The sequence below is a fragment of the Manacus candei genome, unplaced genomic scaffold (genome assembly GCF_025592945.1).
Source record: "Manacus candei isolate 608988 ecotype Guabito, Panama unplaced genomic scaffold, ASM2559294v1 h1tg000011l, whole genome shotgun sequence".
NCBI lineage: Eukaryota > Metazoa > Chordata > Aves > Passeriformes > Pipridae > Manacus > Manacus candei.
Window position 1 is genome coordinate 23,179,737 of NW_026138059.1, and position 21,113 is coordinate 23,200,849.

The following is a 21,113-nucleotide window of genomic DNA, read 5'->3' on the forward strand; positions in this document are numbered from 1 at the left end:
ACAACACAGTGTCCCACAACAGCTAAACTACGTGTTAATTGTATTCCTAACTGCAAGTACTTTCAAGACCAAAAAAGGAAACTTACGGGTTTTCTTTGTATAAGTGGACATCCTATTTTCAACCAGTTCTCTAAGGGTGATTTCAAAGCCACTACACTACTCTTTGGGGGCAATATTCAAAATTTGGTAATCCCCATAACGTTAAAATGGGAGGGTGTGCCACAAAAATATTTTTCTCAAACTTCTGGGCTACAAAACATCTTACCTCATACGATCTGCACAACACTGAAATTAGCAAGCATCCGAAAGCAAGATGGGACGCGGAAGAACACACTATGGAACGTATAAAACCAAACTCAAACAGCATGAAAAAAGTAATGTTTATTTTTAATGTTTACAAAAGCATGAACACCTTATGCAAAAGCAATACCCTGAGCCATACATTTCCCTTATCCTCCCAGGATATTGGCAGAAAGCAAGTACTTTCTCCACTCTTGAGGGTTCAACGTACCCTGCTGAGGTAAACGGGAACCACCCCACTGATTCCCACGGAGCTCCAGCTGCTTATGTCAGCAAAGAGGCCAACGCATCAGAGCACAGTGCAGTGAGATGTCACATGGGTGTCTTGCTTTAGGTGTCAGATTGGATAAGTCTGTGCTTCTAACCAAGACAAATACACTATCCATATACTTTATAAGCTCCCCATGATCTTCAATTTTAACTGAAACAGATCTCATCTTAAATATCTGTTTCAACATTATGACTCTCAGCCCACATGCAAGGTTTAACTTTATGCACCATTAACAATTTTACTTGAGTTTTTAAGAGACAGCAAGTATGTTCATAAGCTATTTTAGGACTGAGACCTTGCAGCACAAAAGCTATTTATCCTTTCTTACCTTCCCTCCCCAGCACGTGGAGTTCAGGTGCTTACTCTGAAGAAATGTGCCCCAAGGTTAACCTGAAAAAAATACGCATCATTTTCATTTTACCTTCACCTTTTTTCTCCTGATCTGGAGCTGGAAGTAATTGATGGTCACATATTCAAATAGGCCTTGCTTTTGAATCTACAGAGAAACATTTATTCAACAGTTGGACTCGATCTTCTTTACAGCCTTTTCCAACCTAAATGGTTCTATGACTCTATGATTTACTTTTCAAAGTGTTTTGTTAAACAGAGAATATGATTGCAATCATTTCAAAGACTTAGCTGCAGCAAGTTACTCATACTGTTTCCTAAAATGATTCCTACTATAAACCAGCATATTTCCTCAGCTACACTGAATTGAGGTCCCTCCCCTCAGAATCTACAACTGATGCCTCAAAATATTTATTACACTGGGCGAAATGGTTCTGCCATGTCTGCCATCCTATGTCTAAATGACTGAAAAATACTATTTATGTTTGCAAGATTGATATGGGATCTATGGATGGAAGAAAACTGCTTAATTTTACTGCTCAAGCTGTAGGAACCATTCTTTTAGCTCCTGCCAACTTCACATTAAAGAAACATAATTTCCTTCACATATTGAAAGAATCTGCTAAGAACCCATACATATATACACACACACACACACATACACTATGTATGTGTACACATACATACAGACATGTATCGATAATTTGTGTTTATTTTACACTGACAAAGTGCTAAAACAATCCAACAACTGCCACTGCTAGAGATGAGGCTAAATGAAATTGTGTTGTATGGCATCAAATAATTATGATACTCTGGTCCAAGAGCTTCAGAACTCCTAGCAAAAAAAAAAAATAATAAAAAAATCTCATTCATTGGCAAAAGAAGAAAAGTTCCAAATGGTTTGAATTTAATTTTTAAATAAATTTGAAGGATTTAGAAAAAAAAAACCAAAACAACAAACATGCAAAGTAGACTGTATAATTTAAATTTCAGTTCTGTGGATAGCAAATACACATATTTATACATATATTCTATTACCTTCATGGCAAAATTTTGAGGTGCCTTAGACTCAAAGATGACTTTAATGAATCTGTCAATATCTCACATGTGCATCATTGCCTCAAATTTTGAAAAAGAAAAAGCTGTAAAAGTTCAGCCCTGTATCCTGTGAGTCTGGCTGCACAGTCAGAAACAGAAATATTGCACTCAAGACCATGCCTACAAAAATGCACATTTAATAAGGCCATTATATTCAAGATTGTAACGGGACTTTAGTTACACAAACAATCAAATATATCATTAATAGAGCTAGGAAAGTCATATTGCAGAAGATGTACTCAAAACAGCAGTGTTCCAGCAATTAACTTTTTTCCCCCCATGAAATGGCGATCTCTCAAACTGGTTTTATGCACCGGGCCAGACAACATGACGTGTATGTACCCATGCACTCTCACAATGTGCTTTTTCACTTTTTCTTAGAAGTTAACAATTGCCCCAGAGTTTGACAGTAAGTTCCTACTCAAGTTCTGCTAATAAGGTTCAAGTTTTAATCAATTTAAGCCACTTCCATGTGTGATGAGGGAAGGAAAGATTTAACTTTCAGTTATTTAAATATCTGCCATTATGCAAGATATAATCCCTAATTTAGAAAGTGTAGCAAAGACATAATTGAACCTGTACTGAAATTCTCCTCAGTATGCTCTTACAGAGCTAGATCACACTAAGAGTATCAATTTATCTGATCTGGCTTATCCAAAGAACGATAGAGCATGTAACCAATTTAACATAATTCAAGGAATGATACAGATTTGAAAGTTAGCTGCTCACATCCCATGGCAAATAAAAAGAAGCTACCCTTTAATCAAAGTGAGGTAAACTACCTTGAATTTACAGTAGGGTAAGTGTATTCACACCACCCATTACCTTGGAGTAGCAGGTCTGCTGTAAATTTGCTTTGTAGTTATTCACTCCTTTAGCCACTCCAAAGTTACCGAGTCAGCCAGCATTTTGGCTTGGTTAAGAGTAGTAGCATTTGTCCAAGAAGGAAGCATAGATCGCTGTCCCTCTTCCTCATGCTACACTACAAAAATACATAGAGTTATGCAAATGCAAAAAGCATCAGCACAAAGGCTGGAAGAATCACAAGACACAACAGATAAAAACTTAATGGTCACATACATTACAGTTCAGCAGAGACATTCTTTCACAATTCTATATTCAGCCATAAAATCCACAGTGGTGGCACTTATGGATGAACCACCTTTCAGCTGAACCAACTCCAGCATTACAAACTAGTTTGGAATACAACAGACTATATCCAAATTTTTTTCCTAGGACCTGTTTTTTGGGCTTAGATTATTTTTTTTGTACAGAGAAAAGAGACAAACCTGAGACATAGAAGATGTGACCTGCTTGTGTACTATAAACAGATGAATGGATAATTGAGATGCAAAAATCTATTAAATGTGTCACACACTTTACACCTCCAGCTCCATGTACTTTTTCCTGCAATAATGGTGCCACTTGACAGATGCAAGGTTGTTGCTATCTGTGAACATGTTTTTGACCAGGGCTGGGGGGAATGCTTTTGGACAGCAACAACGCAGTTCTTAAAGTGATGAGCAAGGAACACAGGAGTCCAGGACATGGTTTCTAATTCCATCCCTGTCCTATACTCACTGCATGCTGAGTAGCTCAAAACATCTCTTAGTAATCACAGTATTCAAAAGGCGAATAACTCTTTCTCTATTTTCTTCCCAAAAGGAACAGTAAAAAGTCCTTTATATAACATGCAAATGAACATCCATCTAAAAGGCTTCTCCTTATTTTAGCAGTTTTGACTAAAAATGGTGGCCCGTCTACCAGCAATACTTTGCAAGTGTCTAACAAATTGAGTTTTGACAGGTATCCAGCAGTAACAGCATTTTCAACGTTTTATGTTTGCTGTATTTAGTACTTTTAATCCAAATTCCTCTCCCAATACAGTGATGGTCTTGTAGATAGCATGACTGCCCATGCACGCAGCATTTCTAAATGGAATTACATGTTGTTGTTTTCTTTCCAACATAACATTATCTTACCATTTTCAGTATCAGTCAGCACCACAGGTTTAATGCAGGTCATGGAAAACAAGCAGCAAGCCTACTTTTACTGATTGCTTCAAACAATATATTCTTTCATGTTGATACATTCTTAAAGTGTTTCCTTGATTTAGCTATACTAAAAGTACTGTTCCAAAATTTCAGTTTACATTAAAAAAGGTCATTGATGACTTGATCAAAAAATACCACAAAAAATCCCTTTTACTCCCACAGGAAATCATATTTTCTTCTGAATTAGTGTTAACAGATATTTAGATTAGAAGACTCCATATTTCAGAAACCAGTTATTTAATGTTCAATATTCTTTTCAGCAGATGAAGAGGTAGGTATATTTCCACACACAAAAAAAAAATAAAACAAAAACCAAACTGTAACAGATACTCAATTAAATCAAGTAATGTCTGAAAATTCAAACACTGTTCTGACAGCACATAATGTGTCTGAAGATACCCTCCAAGGAGGACAAGAAAAGTTGCACGTTCTGATTAGATAATATATCATAATTTGAAATTTAATAATTTTCTGGAAGGAAAACACAAGTATCCAAACGCTACTTCCTTCCCCTCCCCCCCAAAGAAATGTGGGTGCCAACAAAACTGCCTTTACCAATGGTAATATTAACTTTTGGACTGCTAAACATGGAATCAACTGCAATTCTTCCTTACATTCACCAACACCAGCAGTCTACAAGTTTACACAGAGACCATATGCATGATAATTACATAATTACAATAGAAATTCAACTTTAGTGTTGTTCTTAAAACAATCTTCATAAATAATGAAAATATCTGTGTTCTAGCTCTTCAGTAACCTAAGGTTAATTGGTACACATAGTGTTTTTTTCTTCCTTTTATAAACCAAACCGGAGGTTCTCACTGCCAACAATGGTTAAGGCCTGGATCAAGTTACTCTCCTTTTGCTTTTCCCTTTTTCTGCTTTTTTCCATTTTCCACCACTGCTTTATTTTCTGGTTTGCTTACTCCATTTGCAACAGCACCATTTGCTATTTTTCCATTCTTTACAGGTTCCTTGGGCAGTTTATATGTCCGATAGTAGAAGTTACCAAACAGGAAAATGAAGGTGACAGCATAGAAAATGACACCCCAGTGCATCCATTTAGGGAAAGGACAATCAATATAAATAGACAAGGCTGTGTGGCCAATAGTCACATGGAACTGCACCTGTAAGACAGAAAATATAGAATCAAAAAGGTCTGGATATATTCTGTAGGTCTGACTGCAACAATTTACACCTATGCATTAAGTTATGAAAACTGGTAAACTGGGAGGTGGCAGGGAGCTGTATTTAGCTGTCACATTCATGCATGCACACCTGTGCTTGACCGGGAACGTCAAATTTATTGCAGTATCTGTCATAGTTTTCAGAAACAGGAAAATGAGAAGATTATAAAAGATCTGGATTTTCTCTACCTTTTGAACATGTTTTTTGCAATTCAGTTGAAACAACCAGCCAGGAAAGACTTTAACTGACACAACTCTTATCTATGCCGCATATTTTTTTAGAAATTGAATAAATGCTTCCATCTCTGGGAAGTATTCTAAGCTGAGCTGTCAGTGGCAGACAGAGAAGAACTTCTGGAAGGAGCAGTATGTGTTCCAAAGCTCTGCAAATGCAAATCCACTCAGAGGCAATACCTTTTGAGATAAGGGGAGAAATTTTACTTACCAATTGCAGTATGGTCAAGTATCGTTTCCACCACAGGTACTTCTGAAATTTAGGGCCGCAAGCTGCTAATCCATAATACATGTACATAATGACATGAATAAATGCATTCATTTGAGCTCCGAAAAAAGCTGTCATGGAACAGAAGGGAAGATTGTCGTGTAATTTTGGAAGAAAGAGAGAAGTCTTTTCTACTATTATTTATGTTACAGTAAAAATTACAAAGCACAGGACACACCAGGATTCCATCTTCAAAATATTCAATAGTATAGCACAGACCTGACTGCTAACATATGCTGACACAAATACCTGTTCATGCAAGTAGTATGTCACACCTTTCATGGAACTATTTAGGTAAAAGCTTTTCATAAGATTTTCGTTTAACAGACATAAATGACATTGATTCCACATCAGTTGTTGTAGTATAACTGCAACTGTTTCGCTAAGAGATTATTAAAAGCTGTATTTGACAATGTAACGTATCATATTCTGAATTTAAATGCACGAAGTTCACTTCTCAGCAAGAAATCAAGAAACTCACATGAAAGTCTGATTAAATAGGCCAAAAAAATCAACCAGAGTAAAACTTGACTTATGGTTATAAGAACTTCAAGGGCACTGACAGGTGAGTTTTCCTAAATTATTCATCTTTAGTTTCTTTATTTATCATTAAAATATCCAGTATTCTTAAATATATAAGTGTATAGTATAGCATTATCAAGAATGTTCCATGTTGGAAATGATGACAGTTTCATTTATATTAAGATCTCTTTGCTTTGTCAAGATTGGCAGCCATTTAACAGACACACATTGCATCTTGTTAAGGTATTCTTACACTGACAGAGAGGCTCAAAAAGGCTCTAATGTCTAAGATTAGGTCAACACAGACAGTAGCTGCTGACATGAAGCAGCTCAGATATCCATGTGGTCTAGACCCATTAGTTATACTAGGGTCTAGTTTACAATAGACCTGTCTATGTAAGCAATGTGCTATCAACTAGAAAACAGAAGAACACATCTATCCACATTTATGCAGTAGTGCTACATAAAGGCAGAAAAGCAACCTCTGCTTTTCCTTTTGCAGGACCTAGAAACTAAGAAGCAGTGCAAGAACAAAACTTGAAAGAAATTTGGAAATAGTCTCAATGGTTATATTGAAAACTGTTGATATTTAGCATGAAAACTCTGAAAAGGCAACAAGGGAGAGACACCAAGAGAACTTCTAAGCAAGACCACAAGTAACCATCCAGTCTCCAATAAACTTATTTTATAGATGCAGTTGCCAATAAAGATCATGAACTGTCTGGTTGAGTACCTGCTTTCTGCAGATTACTTGAGAGAAATTAAAAGATAGTCACAGGTATTAATTTTATATATTTCTTCTTTTGAATATAAGTGACCACTCAGTACAAAATATCTATAGTAAATGGGAACATAAGCCTCCCATGCATTAAGTATTAGTGTGGTTCAGAAAAAAACCCAACAAAAATGCCAAACCTAAAATATTAACTTGGTGTTTATAATACGGCATTTTGTGTTTACTATATGCTATTTTTAGTGTCATAAGCCTACAAAGCACATTACAAACAAAACATGGCACTTTTCCTTTATCCTCAGCTTCGCAGAGTTGTAATTTCAGAGGGACAATGGCAAAACACCAGGAACAAGGGTACAAATACAGGCAAGGGAGAATGTGGCAAGTACAATAAATAATAATAAAATTATTTGATGGAGGTTTTAAAAAAGAAGCAATGGGAAAAAAAGGCTGATAACGAATTACAGACTTGTGCCATCATGAATAGGTTTTAAAAGTGAATTAACAGATTTATTGGCTCACCTCCAAGGGAAGGTTTCAGAATTTTATACAAGCCTCTTTATAAAAAAGAAAGCAAACCTCAAACTCAGATACAATGCCAAAATGACATCTCCGTTAATTTCATTAAATTTGCACACAGATTGTAGCCCATAATTAGATTTTGCAGTTCTCTGTATCTGCAAAAATTAAAGTTAGGCAAGACATATACATCTTTCTGATTCACAGAGAATAAGGACACTTTTTAAGGCAGAACTTCAGGTTTGCAATTGATGCCCATGAGGAAAAGAAGTTTTGCAATTCATTAGACTATTGCCCTGTTATCTTTTCCTCCCCCATGCTTCCCACAGACTGTACGTGTTAATAAACAGTCTTGTAAATTATAAAGTCAAGTTCTACAAAACTTTTTTCCATTGCTCCAAAACAATAATAATTCTCCCTTCTGCCCCATCAAAAGGGTATGGGAGGAAGGGAACTCACCTTGTCCACCTGCAACCCACTTAATACCAATCCACCACAAGGTGAACATGGTGAAATGGTGATAGACATGAAGAAAACTAATCTGGTTAAATTTCTTCCTCAGGATAAAGAATACTGTATCCAAATATTCGATTCCTTTAGAGACGTAATACCACCATAAAGCAGCAGCTATCTGCAATGAAAAAGAGACAATACAAAAGTTTAGTGATTTCAAGCTGAATGGAATAAAGTTCTCTCCACCTATGTGCTGCAAGAGAAGGATACTTCTTCTTTCCCCGTATCCTGGTAAATGTTGAGGTGGAGTCATCAAGCATCTGACGGTATGAGAATAACAACAAAAACAATACTCCTTTCATCTATTCTGGACATGGAAGTAGATTATTCTGAATCTGTTGCTCACAAATTACAACTGTAAAAAAAGAGCTAATATAGTTAAAAACTTTGCCATCTCTGAACAGTTTACCAGTTAAACAGGGAGTTTGTGTCCTCATTCTCTCTCCTAAGCTTTGTGAAAGAAGACTTCCACAGGGCTTCCCCTACTAGTGAGGCAACACTTTGATGTGGTCAAAACAATAAGGCAGAAACATTACAATAAAATGAAGTAGCAAAGACTGAAACCTTCAGTACCACAGGCATATGGGTGGAAAGATACCAAATCACTCTTACAAGTTAGGTGTAGTACAGAGTTCACATCCCTTAGAGCAATGTTCCCTCAGTTTTTTCTGGCCTGCTCACTAACTCCCTCTGTAAAGCAGCATTCCCCCAGTGGCTCTGTGCCATTCAGGGAATAGAAGAAATGAGACTAGAGGAGCCATAAAAACTGCACAGATATAACCATTTACCCAACAGGGCAGTGTTACACACCCAAAATTCTTTTTCTAATCCACCCATCACAGTGAATTTTGCCCAGGATGCAACATAAACATGGTTTCCAGCTGAAATCAGGATATTGTTAAACCAGAAGCCCAGAAGCTCTGTGTAGCAATTTGTTCATACTATGATATGGGAGTATGGTGGTGGTAGGGACTCCCTTCCAGATCCCAAAGCATAGCAACAAGTCTAGTTCCTGGCATTGTAAGTCATCTAGCTTGTTATGCAAGGGTGGGACCAGAACATATCCCAGATGGTGACTCACATAGAGAATGGGAAAAAAAAAAAAAGAATTGGAATTGGTACGACCTGCAAGAGGAGAGAGGCAATGTCACAACACACCTATTTGTAAGAAGTTTGCCTTGTCTTTCAGGACTCAGTTGATGACAAATCACACTTTCTTACCTTAACCTGGTGTGAAATAACCCCACCACCTCCTCAGTCCCCAGGGGAGACAGAAGAAAAAAAAAGGTTAACACAGAGTAGCTTTCCTTCCCAACTACACACATAGTGTTTAGGGGAGCGAGAGAAAGCGGGATCAGAAGAATGAGTTGTACAATGCTACAAGCCCTGCATGATGTTTTCCTCCACCTCTCCAAACTAGTGGGAAAGGAACACATCTCTCATCAGAGTAAGTTTTTCACAGCCACAATTGGACTGGTGACCAGTTTAGGAGAAATTACAGCAGCAGCAAAAAAGCAGCACAGGAGAAGAGTGCTGCAGATCTGCATTGCAGACTGCAGTTTCCCAAAGGGACTGCACAATCTTACTGTTGCCAAACTGCAGACTTCAATGTATTGTTTAATGAACACCTTTCTCACTCACTGGATTTGATTTAGCTTACTTCAGATCTCAGGAAGAGGAGGTAGATTTTACCAGTTTTATACCAAAAAGATACTAATATCTGTCAAAGCTGGAGAGAGGCTCAGCAAGAGAAAAGTGACTCTCACAGATTTCAGAGTTCCCAGACACACAAGCAAGCTGCAAGAACCATATGCATATACATACATATATTGCTCAATATCCAGTACAGTACTGCCTCTGGGACAGGTAGTCAGGTGGTTAATAACACCCACATCAAGGTTTGTCTCACACCCATGGATTAGCATAACAGTCCAGCATCTTTTATAGATCTTTGCTAAAGCTGCATCTCTTAAATAAATTAAGACAAGCATCTTTTCATCTCATAAGTTAACAACAAACACTTTGGACTATATCCATAAAGTGACAAATCCAGCACTGCAATACTTTAGCTCTTTGGAAGTCCTCCCTTCCGAGAAACTTTTATAGAATCAATATGCCAGTTACACGCAAACTGCCGAAAATCTTTTATAAAGCAAATGTATATTTTTATTAATGAAATGGGGGAACAATAAATCAAACAGCCAATAAGCAAAACCCCAATTTACTGTATGATATAGAGTAAAATATAGGTGAGAAAAATCCTGACAAAACACTTATGTTTCATGCCCAAGATGCCACAGGATCAGTATATGCTCCTGGACAAGTCCCTTAACACATCTCATTCCTCTTCTTTTGAATTCCACCTGTCTAGCACAGAAAGCAATTACATCCCCTGGATAAAAATAATTCGAACTTTTGATCAAAATATTTCCTATTACTTAAGAACAATAACAAAAAAGAACAGACTATTTCTTTGCAGGATGATACCTGCTGATTTCGTGTTCCTGTAGATTTTTTTGCCTGTCAGCTTCTTTGCTCTCTCACTATCATCAAATATTACTACCATTTACTCTCAAACCTGATAGATTTTGTGTAGATTTCAGTGCTTCTAATGGCTTATACAGATGCTTTCAAAATGAAACAGAAGTCATGTCATTTGCTTGAGGCCATGCATGCAATCAGTGACTGAGGGCAGAAATAAAGTAGAACAATATACTAATATGTAAGCTATGTCAGGAGCAGGTGGTTACTACTAAACTTCTTTTGCAAAGCTTCAGAAATCATGACCTAACCTGTAGTCTTTCTTTGAACACAGTATGAAAAAAAGATTTAGTTGAAAAGAAAACATGCATTAAAAAGGCACATTCCTGTAATGAATAATATTAGTCAAACCGTATCTTTTCTGGTAATTTTCATATGTGCCAACCTAAGTCAGTTAAAACACCAGATGGCACAGAAAGATTACATTACAGCCTAGGATTAAGGGGGTCAACAAGAGGTTCAATCCCATGTCCTCTGCCTGCTGCAGGGTTTTGAATGGAGGGCTGTTTTAACACAGGACTCTGTTTCTGCACCATCCTTCCTCATTGTGGGTTGGAAATAGTTACCCATCAAGGGGTATGAAGGGACAGGCACTTCTTGGAAGGTCACAGTAATATGAAAAATTAAAGTAGCTTTTAAAGAGAACTCTTTTCCCAGTTACAGAATTTTGTTTACGGGACTTGACTTGTTAAGTCACTTTTAACTTCTGTGAAAAAAGAATGTAAGTTAAGATTAGGTTTTTTTTCATAAGAGGAAATCACTCAAGCTCTAGACATAAATACAAACAATGCAGATTACAATGACAATACAGAAGACAACCATTGCTCAGCTTCAGGATTTACAATCAGCACGCTTAAAACTAGAGACCCAGTTCACACAACCCCATATTCCCATTTCTTAGCTCTTCAGAAATGCTAATAAAATAGATGAACCCTGACCTGGGAAACAAGGGCACACAAATGTAAGCAGAGGGGGAAAAGGACTACTCACAGACACTAAACATGCCTTAAGTTAGACAGTGTTAGGAAATTGTTCACTTCAAATACTGAAGCTCCCAAGGGAGTACTACAAAGCGTGGATTTAACACCTCACCTCTCCGCATTTATTATTTTGACTCTTAAGCTATAACCAAAATTTTTTTTCCAAGATGCAGCAGTAGATCCTTCCAAATCCCTTCTTGGAGATTTGTTCCCTCTTTTCTTTCTTGTCTGCCACGGACATTTTATTTTTTTCATAACAAAATGCATTTAACTTCCTGCCAGCAGTTAGTAAGGTGGCTACCTACTATACCCAGAAGGATAAATCCATCACAAAGGAGTTTATTTCTACAACTGTGGAATCTAATTTTCATCCCTGCTTGCTCCAGTTGTCCATTGCCTCTTGTAGAACAGCCAGGAGAGCCTGAATGAGATTAACAGGTGTAGGTAGGTTCAAAACAGTAAATAGGAGGACCAGCTCCTTCACATTATGCGTAAACTACCTACATAATTCATCATCAGTGAAAACCAGAAGCTTGATAATATTGAAGAAAACATACAGGCAAATTAATGGAAAAACAACCCCTTAAAAACTGGCAAAACAAAGAGGCTATGTCTGACTTAAGAGATCTGTGAGTTACATATTGCTGGTGTTGCTAAACTATATCGAAGTGCCACCACATGCCCTCACACTGTTCCCTTAAAATCACCACTGACTTACTGTCTTGACACACAGTGTGGGTTAGAGAAGAAAGGAAAGACATTCTCTGGCACCCAGGATAGCCAAACTTTTTTCCTGGGAACTGTTTACCAGCTCTCTGCACTCCCTTGAGGGACAAAGGATGCTTTCTAGATCCCTCATTTTGATCAAGATCTTTGAACAAAAGGGGTCACTGCATGGCAACATCACAGCGGCACATTCCCAAAAAGACAGAAACAGAGGTCATACCAAGGCTTCTATGTTGCCATTTAGACCATCATATGCAATTACTTTCACATTTCTCAATATTTGTTCCAGATTTCTAAGCCCCAAAATAAAACCATACATGAAGCTGTTGCTTTCCAGAGCACGTTCCAAAGTGCTTTCTGGGTTCAGTGCTGTTTCCCTTGGAGTTAGTCCCAGTCTTCTTTATCTGAGCAATACAGGACTTATTTACTCATTTTCTTATAAATAAAGTACTTGCATTTGTAATGAATTCTACTGCTTCAATGTAGCATTTCTCTTCAGGGAAAACCTGATGCCAACAGATACTAGACATTTAGTACCTAGAGCTACTAAAAGGATGTGAGAGATGTGCTACAATGTTCATCTATTCTAAACACAAAACTGCAAAAACATTTTAAAATTGCTTTTGCAGGTTTATATTATGAAAAACGATGGTGAAAAGAATCTTGAGGAGGTTTGAGGGTTTGGTTTCTTTTCTGTTCAACACCATCAAAAACCAACAACATATCTTCTAAATGCAGAGCATGATACACTGTAAAGCAGAACAGAAATGTATCCCAGACTCCTGAGTTAGACAAAGTACACTTGTGGAAAACAATCTTCTGCTTGCAACTTATTTACCTAAATTGACAATTCATTCCACAGAACCACCAGAAAATTATCAAGGTAAGAGTCTTGACTGATAGCGTACTATACGGTTGCTGCAACAACTTGACAGAACTCAATTTTCCCTGCTTCCTCAACTCCCTCACTTGCAAACTGAATATGCTGGACCTTAAAACTTCAGAAATAAATTTTATTTAAATATTTTAAATAAATTTGTAAAAAATAATAATAATAACAAAAAAAAAATGTTAGGAAATCCAAAGATTGCTAGAGCAATCCTTTTCTGGACATATTATATGCTGTAAATACACTCTGCAGGTCATTTTGCATTTATTGCATTATACAATAATGGTCTGCTTGTCACAACAAACAGAACAGATGTTAATTCTTTTGTGCAGGTCTGGCCTGTCCACCGCCTCCCACAAACAAGTGCACCTAAAAGTGAGGATATAGAACAGAACTTTTGCATGCTAAAAGTTGTACCTCTTGTACATTAATACAGATTAATATAAAAATTCCTTTAATGTACATCATACCAGTCCTCAATGTCATTCAGTTGCATACATGGGCATTCTATTTTGCTTATCTATAAAAAAACCTCAAACCTTTCAAGCACTTGGTATACTTTGCTAGATCTTGTTTTTCAACAATTATTTACAGTCGTATTCTAGTGACTGAAATAGTGAGAGCACAGTATTGGCAAAGGTGAAAGATTGGCAACTACCATAAGGCCAATAAAGTCTACACACAGAGCTGTTCTGCAATATCAGCCATTACACATAACATGTAAGATTCAAACCTTTCTGTCTCACTATCAGCCTTGCCACATGCACAAGCTTTTGAGTAATACTATCCATGAACAGCTACCTTGTAGACAAACATTTTTTCAATGGTGCTATAAACATTAAATGTATTTAGACCATACCATACTTTCATTACAGTTCCTAATGTTCTAATTCGTAAGTGAAACTTGCAAGGACAGCTGAGAGATTCTCAAGTGTCAGCTCTGCTGGAAGATAAGGGTTGGTACATGAGCTAATCAACAGCATTACATAAAAATTAACACGCATCTGCACTTTTAATTTGGATGTTTTCCAAAACTCACGTATTTGAAATCTAAGATTCTACAATGAAATGTACTGATAATACATTTGCCAGAAGCCAGCAAGACCTCATGAAGCCAAAGATGGGTAAAGGAGACAAAAAGCTGCCTCACCAGTATGGGTGAAGCGCAACCACAGGATATGCTGACAAATCTTACTTGCTTTGATCTACCTAGAAAACACCACCATTACTGCAGTTACCCTGGTATCATAAACTTCAGCAAGATCTAGGAACCAAAGTATGTACACAAAGTTTATCCTGGATTGTACAACCGTGGATGAAGCCAAGGATAGTATCTAAGATTCCCCTTACTTGTAGCAGTCAGATGAAAGTTAATGCAAATATGCTGATGCACTTTCATTAAACCTGTGCACAGTGTAGTCAAACCTGAAGTGGTCTGTGAAAATATAACGGGATACAGTCATGGCTGACAACAGAACTGTGGAACCACTATTTTCAGACAAGACTTAAACTATCATGTGGTGCTGTATAAAACACACATTCATATACAAATATAAAAAAAGAAATACTCACCCTAACTTCATAAACATTATCTGAATAATCCACAGTCTGGCAGACATAGCTGTACCCTCGAGCTCTTGATGACAAAAACAGCTGAAAATATTAAAGTCATACATCAGTGGAAAGATACTACATAAAACACATTTATAAAAATTATCAGCAAGTTTCCTGCTACGTCAAACTTACCTGAACAGAAATATTTAAAGTATCCTTATTGATCCTTAGAATACTATTGGAGAAAGCCAATATTTAGTACTAACAACGAGCTGTTACACAGTACTTACTTTTTTCTTATAATTAAAAAGACAGTACTCATTTCTCCCTGCATGTATCTGCCCAGATAATTACAGCCTCATACAAATTACTACGAATTCCAGTATGACCTTGAGCTATTCAAACATGAGTATTCTTTCTGATGGCTCTAGCTTCGGAGACAGAAAACACCTATCTGCTTTCACTGCAATTGACAGAAATACTATTCCCAGGATGGATTCAAGAGAACTCTATTTATGTGACAGGGACTAGATAATTTGGATCTACAATTCGTAACACAGCATACCAACTACAATCCAGAAAAAAACCCAGGTTGAACAGCCAAAGCTGAGCAACCACAAAACACATTGAGAGAAAATGGATGGAGAAAAATTCCCCATTCTGTGCCAACAGAAATGGCCTAAAACACATTAAGTGTTCCTGTAGGGTCACTCCAAACCAAGAACATTGCAAAAACCTGGACAGGAGAAGAAAAACTTGACACTTGAGCAAGTTCCCATTGGAAAGAAGTACTCTTGTCTAGAGCTGTACAAAATTCAAACAATATTTCTAATCTTGACATTCATAAATGTTATGATCCAAGACTGTTTAAAGCCAGGTAATTCCACCCTGTTATGGATCAAAGAGAGAGAGCAGCAGAGCAGACATAACCTGTAAATTGGGAGTTGTAAAAGTAGAGAAGGGTGAGAGAAAAAGATGGTAAAAAAAAAGGATGGGTAGGCACTGACTACTCTTACCACTAACCTGACTTCCATCTTATTTGAACTGAACTTGAGTTTACTTTGGTGTCTCATCTTGCACACAGCACTAGGAGTGCAGTCAGATGCAGAGACAAGTGTTATCCAGAAAAAACACCCCAGTATACAAAAGCCTGTGAAGCTCTGGACATATTTGCTGCACATGTCTTTTAACGTAAGTAAATGAAAGAACTGTCCACAGAAATTATTCTAGAAAACATACTTCTGCATCCTCTAAGTCCATTTACAAACTGCTGTAACATCACTACTCTCCAGTGTGGTCCCACACAGGCGTGAGGACATTTGATACTATTAAGGAAGAACAAGGGAAGTTTAGCCCACACTGTTATAGAAATCAACCAATCTCTACTGCAACCTACTGGGTAACTTGGCCAAGGTTACCTTAGCAAAAGGCAGTAAATTGACTTCACCAGACTGCCTCAAAGTAGAATAAGAAAGTCCTGATTTTGTGGCAACATAGGGTCTATACATCCCCACATACAGGGACTTCTGCATGTTCTGAGCAAAACTGTCTCCAAATATGAACCTGCATTTGAATCCAACATATGGAAGTGCTGGACTAGACATCCTCACAGTGCTTTCTGGACTTACTATTTAATGTAAGTTACCACAGATGAACGAAACAGCTTGCCAACAGGATGGTTATTTAAATAGCATTTAAAGGCCTTTCACATTCAATTTCTGTTCTTAGCATTGTCTGGAAGCTTTACAGTCATTCACAAAATACAAACTGCATCATTTTACTCATAACAATTCCATTAAAACTCATGTGAATTACAACAGTGGCACAGTGGTATTGTAAACCTCATGTAGATGGAAGGAGAAGTTGCCTCGTAAAGGGATCAACTGAAACTTGAACAGCTTCCTCCTATCAGTCTCTTAAGATCAAGAAAAGACACTTCCTGTAAATGCTGTATCCATAGCCTTAACATTCACTGAATAACAACCTACATTTGAGAGAGCAGGAAACTAGAACCTCTCTGTCTAAAACTATGAGCTTTCAGCATAGCAGCAGCAAATATGTATTTGCAGTCCCATTCATTTTTGTGTTAATTCAGTGACTTGGAAATGCCACAAATTCAGTGACTTGGAAATGCCACAAATTCAGTGACTTGGAAATGCCACAAATTCAGTGACTTGGAAATGCCACAAATTCAGTGACTTGGAAATGCCACAAACATGTTACCCTATAAGCAACATAGGTTTGAAAACCATTTGACTATAAGTTTGGTATAATTCAGCTTATGGATAAAATAAATCAATTTAAAAGTCAGGGATGGCAGTAACACCGCAGAATTCATTTCAGAGGAGTTTCAGTTTTAACCTGCCAAGATGATTGGATTTAATCTCTTCCCACAACTATCCTTGGGTGTCAGCATTAAATTCTGTTGTACCTGTAGTACTTAATTACTTAGTTGAATAGTCCAAGGAAATAATTTAGACAAAATGATGACTGAGCTGTGATGGCTAAAATTTTACTGAACCATGTCTTAAAAAGAAGCTGAAATCAGTTAAATGCTCTTATTATAGAAGCTTTTGGAAAGGGTCAATATGCATATCACCATCAGCTATACCATGCTTTCTTGGCAAAAGTACAGAACAGGCCAGCCAGAAAGTTCTTGAATGCTGTAATTTTAACTACTCTGTTCATTTGCTTACTTCTGGAAACAAATTTTGCAAAACTATGATCCGAGGTCTTCCAGGAAGACGCCTCTTGAACCACGTGAGCAGTCATAGCAGAATTAACTTAGCATCAGCCATATTCTGTACAGCTATCCTTGAATAATAATTACCAAACAGTTAAGTAATCCCAGTTAGCTACTACTACAGAGTTGGTCCATTGCATTGTTACTACTCATTTCCTCTGTACAGAAATCCAAAGGAAAAATGCAGCAACACAGAAATTTATTAGAATTAGCACATTCTGAACATTTCAAACCAAGTAGTAGAAGACTCTATCCTTTTATTTTTATTTAGAGATATAGTTCACTTAATTTTTACTCTTATTATAAAAGATAATGTACAAACAAGACAGTTTTCCTCACTACAGGTAATGGACAGTTGAATTTCTAAAAATGATAAACACGCTGAAGGCAAGAACAAACAGCTCAATTTCTAACAAGATGCATTCTAACACCCTTTAGGATTATTAAAAAGAAAAAAAAAATCAGTTACAAGTGTTAAATCTCTATAGATTTTACTTATTCTGTCCAGTATTTAGACTAACATAAGTCTAGGAAGAACTTGGAATAGCTAGTACACAAATTCTCTCTATAGACTCATTTACTGCATTTATTCTCAAACAGACAGTACCTAGCTATAGAAATACTCCCAAAGACAAAGCCATCTTTAAAAGTCTGTGCAAAACATTCACTCTCAATAGACATCATAAATATGCAAAATAATTATTTTCATTTTGCAACCTGCAGACATCCTCAAACCTCAATAAGAATTCCCTCTTGCAGGAGGGCATACACACCTCTTTGAAAATGAAGAAGTTGAGCAGAACCATTCCAAAGTTGTAAACAACCAACAGGAAGCGTAACTGGAAGGGCTCTCTCGTCTTCATCCATTTGGGGCCCAGCCAGACAGTGAGGAGATAAATAGTGCTTATAGTCAGTGTTGGAAATGGAGACTGCATCAAGGGCCAATCATCAACACGTTTGTCTGAGGGGGTGAAGCAAACAGAAGGAGTCAACAAGGTCTGAATAAAATATATTTCATCATCACTTTAAGTATTGAATTTGTTACATATTATTCTCTCCTGGAATAGCTGCATCAGCTGGTAGAAACACAATGCACTCATTCTTTCTAGGAAGGTTAAAGAAAATAGTTTTTTTAAAAAACACACTATATCATATTACCTCACACAGAGATTCATTATGTTATTTAAGCTCTGTTGTCCAGTTCTACAATCCAAAACAGTAAAGCAAACAGTATCACATGAGCACAAACACGACTCAACCCACTAATCCCCCCAAACCCAGTTTGCTTATGATGAACAGTGACTGCAGTGGCAACATAATCAAATATGCAACACCACTGCAAATGAAAGATACACAAATTTGGGAAAATACTGATAAAACCAGTAGTTTTTATTAGTTTAAAATTAGGCACTAAAAAGCCTCCTATTAATTTTATACAGGTGTTATGATGATAACCAAGAACTTTGGCTATTTGATGTAGGTCAGTCTCATGTTTCAAACAGAATACTATCAATGGTACTGGAAAACAATTAAATAGAAGAGTTTAAAGGGATGGTTCTAGTTAATCTGTGCTGCCATATGGGAAACAAAGGTTTTATTTATAGTCTGCTTCAGCCACTCACGGGATTCAGAGTTACATTACACATATTTCAGAGCCCAGAATATGCTGTATTAAGTTCTGGATCAGTATCAAAAAAACGCTCTTAGCCTGATGAACCAGTGACATGTAGGATTAGAAGATGGCTCTGCTAGAGAAAGGAAGCGAGACTACAATGACACCTCCTTACTCAGCGCCCGTGTCGTCCCATGTGTCGTCTGTGTCCTCTGTGCCCTGCAAGCTAATCTCAAGTTGTAGCAAGACATAAAAGGTAAATACTCCATAACTATCAGAACTTCAGATACTGCACAGCTCTGATATTAACTGGAATACTTTCCAGTTGCTTAGGCTAGTCATAGTTCATATGGAAATCACATCACAGGGCTCCTTGGGAAGCTCAGACATCTAAAACACGTGCCCTCAGTCATTTGTGGGCAAACTCACAAATGCAGTTGCCCACATGCTTACTTAGAGGACAAGTTTCTTTTAGAGAACTCAAAGACAGAGGAAAAATCCCTATACCAAAAATTAATTCCTAATCCCAGGCATACTAACCAGTAAGTTAGAAAACTCTACTTATCTTGAAAATGAGGAACTCTAATGCAATGAGGAAAGTAAAGAACAGCACTGCCATTACTTCTCCTACACTTCTTTCTCATTTCCTTTGTTGTCCTTAAGATCATAAATTAGAACCTCATTTTAGGAGCAGATTTCATGAGACCCTCTATTTCTCTTAAACAACAAGTATTATGAACTACAGAAAGAGAGCACACAGAACACTAATTCTTATATCCAGATGATTTAACAATAACTGAGCTGCACATTCAAAGTAAGATACCAGGAGGTCTAAAAAGAAGTGGAAAAGAAGAAAGAGAAACCAGCCTAGCTGCTTCCATTACGGCTGTTAATACCGGAAGAAAGAATTCATCCTAATTGCATAGAAACCTCCAGCATGACTGACACTGCCAGAATGATGGGATTCAGTGTTGCAGCCACAGCCACCAACAGAAGCCAAGGGCAAGACAGAGCAAAGAGTACAGGGAGGAGTGCAAAAAAAAAAAAGAGAAGACTGGTTGTAGAAACACAGGCAGTGGAAACAGAACCGAACAAAGTGAGAGAAGACTCTTAACTTTTCAGCAAGTTCCTGGAACCAGACAGAATACCACCTACTAAAGCAGAAATCACTGATGCATTCCAATTATTACACAGTTATATCCCTTACACTTTAGTTCCTGCTTGATTTTAGCAATTGTTCTACCAATCTGAATTTAAAAATAAAAGATAACACTATTAAAAAAAGAAATGAAGAACCTCATAATCTATCTGATACAAATTAATAGACAAAGACTCATCATGAAGCAAGAAGAAAGGTGTCAGTTAGGAAGCAGCTCTGGGAATAGTCTGTGTGTCATGTCTCAATCAAATCCACATCTCACTTCATTGTAGTGTGCACAGAGTTAATAGCAGGTGAGGAAGAGACACAGTTGCTTTCCCAGTTTTCTTGCAGTAAGCAATATAAAGAGAATAAAGAGGCAAAGACACATAAGAGAATCTGTCTTCTATTTTATAACATAGTGTTTCATGGTATCTTAAATGCTGAAGTGGCAATACAAAGAAATGTAAAAAAGGGAAAAGATAGATTGTAATTTTACCCAGGAGTTGAATGTTACCACCCACTGCTGAAACAGGAAAACCATGACCTATTCCAGATTTCTTTTTATGGCAGAAGACAAAGATGGAAGAATAAGGATTCACTAGAGGGTGAAAGGAAAAACAAATGGACAACTTATATTAGAGCCCAGCAGTAACTAGGCTTTGCCTCATACCTCATCAGCACTGTAAACAATTCTTTCACCTCCTTTCCACAAGTACTACAAATTGAAGAACTTCACTGGAAAAAACCCAGAGATGTATTTCACTAATTCTGACAACAACATAAGAGCACCTGAAAAGCTGCCATTACTCCTCCATACCATGGTTTCAGCCTGGTACTTTCCCTCCACAAAGGGTTTTTGGAGCCACATCTCAGAGAC

The 21,113-nt window shown here is 37.2% G+C and overlaps 1 protein-coding gene across 2 annotated transcripts in view; it reads right to left on the minus strand.

Moving 5' to 3' along the window:
- Nucleotides 1-366: 366 nt before the first annotated feature.
- ELOVL4 (ELOVL fatty acid elongase 4) overlaps nucleotides 367-21,113 on the minus strand; it is a 36,875-nt gene continuing 16,128 nt past the window's right edge. For both annotated transcript variants that reach the window (XM_051778063.1, XM_051778061.1), the window contains exons 2-6: nucleotides 18,257-18,444; nucleotides 14,759-14,839; nucleotides 7,997-8,168; nucleotides 5,707-5,834; nucleotides 367-5,201 (exon numbers count right to left, since the gene is read on the minus strand). In XM_051778063.1, the coding sequence (XP_051634023.1) occupies nucleotides 4,926-5,201; nucleotides 5,707-5,834; nucleotides 7,997-8,168; nucleotides 14,759-14,839; nucleotides 18,257-18,444 (845 nt within the window). In that variant the 3' untranslated portion in view covers nucleotides 367-4,925. The remainder of the gene's footprint in view (nucleotides 5,202-5,706; nucleotides 5,835-7,996; nucleotides 8,169-14,758; nucleotides 14,840-18,256; nucleotides 18,445-21,113) is intronic.